We start from the raw sequence: 6,000 nt of genomic DNA on the forward strand, positions 1-6,000 counted from the left end.
AAACACAAAGCTCCTCTTCTCTACGCTAAGAAACATGTTGAAAAGAGGTGATCTGTATACCTGGCTGTTTGTAGACTGTCCACGCATCCAGCTTAAAGGACCCAATGCAGAAACTCCTCAGCATTTTAGAGTGCATCACCTGGAAAGAGTGACATACAAAGAGAAGAGACAGAGCTCAAGCTTAAAACTGATGTCACTTTAAGAAGAAGAAGAAGAAGAAGAAGATGAACCTTTAAAACATGGCATCTCAGACCAGAAGCAACTAGAAATGAGATGACACATTAACAATTATTACATTACATTACATTGCATGTTACTTGACGCTTTTATCCCAAGCGACTTACATACTCGATACTGTGGGCAATCCCCACAGGAGCAATTTGGGGTGAAGTGTCTTGCCCGGGGACACAACGACATGCTGACTGCAGTGGGGTTTGAACCTGTGACCCCCTGATCCGAACACCAACGCACAACCCACTGCACAACACGCCTCCCTATTATGTAAATCATTTTAATTTTAAAGTGGACCTATCATGCTACAGTATATTTGAATAATATATTGTAGGGCCATACCTATATAAGGTATATTTATACGTTTTCTTTTTCAAAATACCAAACAGATCATGCATTTTAGCCATGCCTCATTTCGCTCTATTTTGCTCTCCTCCACCCTGTCTTTGCATGCGCTGCAGTTGACCACGCCCCCCTGCAAAGGAGGGGGCCGAGTTACGAGCGTCATGTTACCATGCTGTTACCATGCTGTTACCATGCCACGGCAACCTCTCATTCCCCTGATAGGTGGAGAGTTGGCCATATAATGTAGGCGGAGCTCCTCGTTCCTGACGTCAGAGAAATGTTCAAATCTGGATCAGTTTTTATCAGATCCGTTGCAGCCCCGTTTTTAGAGATTTGGGTATGGAGGAAAAGAGAGAGGGTTGTGTTTTCTGACACTTGGTGAGTTCCCTGGAACACCGGGGACACATATTCATGTATAAAAGACGTACAAAAGTGCATTTTGCATGATAGGTCCCCTTTAAATATTATGACTGACAAAGAAGACCTCAATATCTGACATTTGTATAAGAATCCATGCTTTCTGATTTGATCATTTATCAAAGTGTTAGACATAACATCTAAATCTTCTCTTTGATATGCTAAATTGCTGGGTTTTTTTTTACTCACTGTCAGCTTGATGACTTTGTCAAAGAAGATCTCTTTGTGGGCAAAGAAGTCAAACACGAAATACTGGTGGAAAGAAGAGAGATACAGATGGTTTAAATTAGGGTCTCTTAAAAATCACCAAAGAATCACCAGTCCTTATTCATTTTTACCTCATTGTAAAAAGGAGCATTGGTTCCCTCTTTGACTGAAGTCTGTTTCTTCTCATCGCCGATCTCAATCACCACACTGGGGTCGATGTTCTCTCCGACCAGCTGCCGGGCCTCGGTGATGTTAATGGCAATCTACAGGCAAGACAAAACGTTACATACCACAGCACAGATGAGAGGAATTTTGTCAGGACTTATTCCCTATTGGGCCCAAGAAGCACTCAATATATTACATATGTCTCATACTGTAAAGCACAATCTGTCTTTGTATTCTTATTGTGATTTTGTGCACTTTTTTCTTTATGTATTAATTATTTGTATATCTTTCATCAACTTGTGCATCATACATGTGTTCTGACTCTCTTTTTTCATTTTTTGCATGCATGGTTCATTAAAGATGATACTACTCTCCACGTCTGTCTTTTTCATCAGAAAGCACATTCCCCAGTGAATTTGCAGAAATCTATTTAAGTTATATTTTAGTTTTGTCTACAATTTATGTGTTTTCTTGCTATGATTTTCAACGCATATCCTGAAAGTCGAACAGAACATGATTACAAAAAGAAACATATCAGATAATTATTATTATTTATATATATATTTTCTTTAATGACTGGTAATGTTACTACTCCACAATCTAAATTAAATAAACGGTGTGTTCTGTTAGCTTTTACCTGGAAGCTCTGCGGTTTCCCTTCACTCTTCTGGATGAGCGTTTTCAGTTTGGCCCTGTGGAAGTATCACACGTCAGTTTCTCTAACTGGTTATTAAAAGAGGTATACAGAAATATTTACCTATAACAATTACTCATAATCAGTAGAGTGTCATTCAGACTGATCAACATACAAAAAATGTAATGTAATGTGATGTAATGTGATGTGAATATTAAATACCTCTTATTGTTTGGTATTATTCTGGTTCTGACTGGGGAACCTTCAGGTTGGTCTTCAGAGTGTTCTCCCTCAAGCGGGGAAGAATATTGCACCGCCAACTCACCTTCTACACACACACACACACACACACACACACACACACACACACACACACACACATACACACACACACACACACACTAATTAGTTGTCTTGTATCTACAAAAGGGGAATCTTTGAGCTGAGGGCTACGTCTTGAAGAAAGCTGTTGACCTAGCTGTATTTTAACATGAAGTAGCCATCGTATTACTGTTAAGGCTTTTTTTATTGTAATGCCAGAATCCACTTCATGTTGGACTAAATCAAACCACAGAAGATCTAGGATCATTATATCATTTCATAGGACGTTTGTTAGCACTTAAAGTGGACCTATCATGCTATATTTGAATAATATAGTGTAGGACCATACCTATATAAGGCATATTTATACTTTTTTTTTTTTCAAAATACCAAACAGATCATGCATTTTAGTCATGCCTCATTTTGCTCAATTTGACAATTTCTAGCTCTGTTTTAGCAAGGGCAGATTCTGTGAGAACAGCACCACCTACAGGCCTGGCATATGTACTACAGCGTCTCCAGCGCTTTCAAACGGCAATGGCCGTGGCTGTCTCCTCCTGATTGGTGGAGTTGGCCCAATAGCCGTTGCGCCACCGTCCTGACGTCAGGACAGTGTTCAAATCTGGATCAGTTTTTATCAGATCCGTTGCGGTCCCTTTTTTAGAGATTTGGGTATGGAGGAAAATAGAGAGGGTTGTGTTTTCTGACACTTGGTGAGTTCCCTGGAACACCGGGGACACATATTCATGTATAAAAGACGTACAAAAGTGCATTTTGCATGATAGGTCCCCTTTAAGTTAAAAAGGGACAGTCACGCCATGATGAGGTTGAGTTTTGTCCTTGTAAACCATAATGACCGTTCTTACTATTACACCGGAACTTTACATGTGACTGTTTGACAAGGGTTAGTCTTCCCCAGAGTGATATGACAGGAAAATGACTCTATTATACCCTGTAAAAACAACCGAGACATTACGTGAGATTGTGTGTGTGTTTATTTTTCAGGCCTTACCCAACGCGCCCTTGTTTACCATGACCAGGTCTGTGTTGCCTTCTTTCTTCTTCTTTTTCCCTTTCATGCCAAAAATCTTCTTGGCCTTTCTGCTTGCAGAGAGAGAAGACTTTCAGTCAGTGAAATCATATTTTCAACCTTCTCTGTTTCAAATGATCTACACACACACACACACACACACACACACACACACACACACACACACACACACACACACACACACACACGACATTTGAACGGCTAAAATGTAACAAATGTACAATCAATGTGAGATAACGATCTGAATCTTAATCTTGAATGAAAAAATAAATGGAAGATGAGGTTCAGTAAGTGTGAGTTCACTATATTGGATTTAATGATGTGGGGATTTATTTCGTTTTTTTGGTTGATATGAAGATGGCTGCAGTACAGCTGTTTCAAACCTAGAAAATACTTTTACCGCAAATATTTAGTACGATGTCTATACATTGACAGAGGGAAAACCCAAATCATTAGCTAACTCCCTTCGTACCATGAGAGTAATGCATCTTTGTTAACATAGCAGGAGCTACAAAAAATAAAATGCGTGATGCTTGCTAAAAATGGAATCAATTTTTTCTTGAAATTAAATTACACTTGTCATGTGTTTTGTGCATCATATTAAAATATCTAAAAAAAACATAAATTAAATACAACTAGGAAAAACAAACCATAAGAAACTACTAAGAACTGAGTTTATTACTGGTAGCATCTTGAGCTCAGTTTTCACCAAAAAAAATAATTCAAAATGATATAAAATAAAAAATGCGTTGGTTTAACCCATGACATTAATCTCAATGCTAATGATTAAACAAAACAAATCCTTTAAACTGCTCACCGCTGCGGAGATGTAGAACTTTCTGGATAATCCATTCTGTCTAAGTCCAGTTTTCTTTGTTCTCCTTTTATCTACTAAGAGGCACCCGGTCCTTCAGCTTACATCTAACTTCCTCCTCATCGCTCTCTGCTCAGACTAAGACATGGTCCTGGACGAGGCTGAATAATACAGCATGTGATCCTGGCTATTTTCCAGCACAGAATTATCCTGTCAGCTCTCTTGTTAACATAATTTGCTCAGTCTTTACCACCCGTTCTTCACACGAAAGCCATTATTATTTTATATGACCGCACTGCAAATAAAGATTTATGTTACTCCCTTCAACTCGCCCTCACGGAAAAGCCTGCTCCTCCTGCTTTCTCATGCCCTGTTCATTAACTTGATCCACTCCATCTTAAGTATCATTTAAACCTGAATGTCCAGTTCAGCTCTTTTTGACTTCTTCTTCCCATGTTTACCTCTCTGTGGTTCCAGTGGCTGATATATCTTTAAAGAGTTGTGTTTGTTTGTGGTTTCGGCACAATTTAAAAGCTGTTCACATGCCTTAGAAAGTACCGCACACTACTGTTTACTAATGCTGCCTGCCAGGATGTTCTCATGAGAAGTTTTCCCTTTGTGTTATATCGGGTTTTTGTGCATGCAAATGGTCTGCAAAGGCTAAAATCCCAAGGTTCACAGAGACAGCCAACCAATCACAGCAGACTGGGCTCTGGTTTCAGACAGAGGGTGATGAGAGGCAGCACAGGCAGTATGAGAAAAATAAAGAGCTTCCTGAACATTAAAGCATGGAGACATGTCACAGTAGAGGAACAAAATACTAATATGAACCTGAAGATGAACATAATAATGCCCCTTTCACTAAAAGCATGAAGTATTGCAGGAAGAATGCAGTTATCTTATCGACCTAAGTCATATCGTAGCATCGAACAGCAAACTGCCTTGAAATGTTTAAAAGCAAATTAAAAAACCTATCTTTTTAATATGGATTTTAATTTGGGTTAACTTTTAATTCTCACTATCATTGTCCATGTTTTACTGTATTTTTAATTTTCTTTTTAAAATTGTTTTTTTTTAAACATATTATCACTGTACATGTTTTATCTTGTTCTGTATTAATTTTAATATTATTCTAATATTGTTGTTGTGTTTTTTGCACTTTGGGCTGCTTTGTGCATGAAAGGTGCTATACAAATAAAGTGTATTATTATTATTATTATTATTAATAATACTAATTACAAATAAATAAAAATAAATAAATAAATAAATAAATAAATAAATAAATAAATAAATAAATAATAAATAATACATAATACATAATACATAATAAATAATACATAATACATAATACATAATACATAATACATAATACATAATGAATAAACGACCAACAACCTTTTTGATCGAGGTCCCTGAAGCAAAACCTTATCAAATGGGGTCCCTCAATGAGTGTCAAATGCTAAGGACCTTGACACCAAAGAGCTTAATGACCATTACTGTAGACAACCACTAGTTGAGACTGTAGCTGGACTGTATCCATAATATATAATGGCAAATACATGCTTCCTGTCAGAGAACAAGTTTTAAAAATATGCTTTGAACAGAAAAAAACCATTCACAAAAAAAAGGCAAAATCTCCATTTCCCAATATTCTGTTGAGTATCGTTGTAGTCAAGAACAATGCTCATATCCGACTGCACTAAATACAATAGCAGAACAACAAATGGTTGTCATTAATTACCCATTTGAGCATTTTTAACAGCACATTAGCAGCTATTTTCGTTTCATCTAAACATGATGAGTTCAGTTATCTGT

General features: G+C 37.4%; 1 protein-coding gene across 1 annotated transcript in view; it reads right to left on the reverse strand.

Annotated features, from left to right (window-relative positions):
• Positions 1–4,478, reverse strand: part of fer1l6 (fer-1 like family member 6) — a 30,045-nt gene extending 25,567 nt beyond the window's left edge. The window contains 7 exon segments of the mRNA XM_034128767.1: positions 61–139; positions 1,183–1,245; positions 1,332–1,463; positions 2,003–2,057; positions 2,222–2,327; positions 3,333–3,421; positions 4,189–4,478. Coding sequence (XP_033984658.1) covers positions 61–139; positions 1,183–1,245; positions 1,332–1,463; positions 2,003–2,057; positions 2,222–2,327; positions 3,333–3,421; positions 4,189–4,223 — 559 coding nt within the window. The 5' untranslated portion in view covers positions 4,224–4,478.
• Between the last annotated feature and the right edge of the window lie 1,522 nt (positions 4,479–6,000).

Source organism: Trematomus bernacchii, unplaced genomic scaffold, assembly GCF_902827165.1.
Source record: "Trematomus bernacchii unplaced genomic scaffold, fTreBer1.1, whole genome shotgun sequence".
Lineage (NCBI taxonomy): Eukaryota > Metazoa > Chordata > Actinopteri > Perciformes > Nototheniidae > Trematomus > Trematomus bernacchii.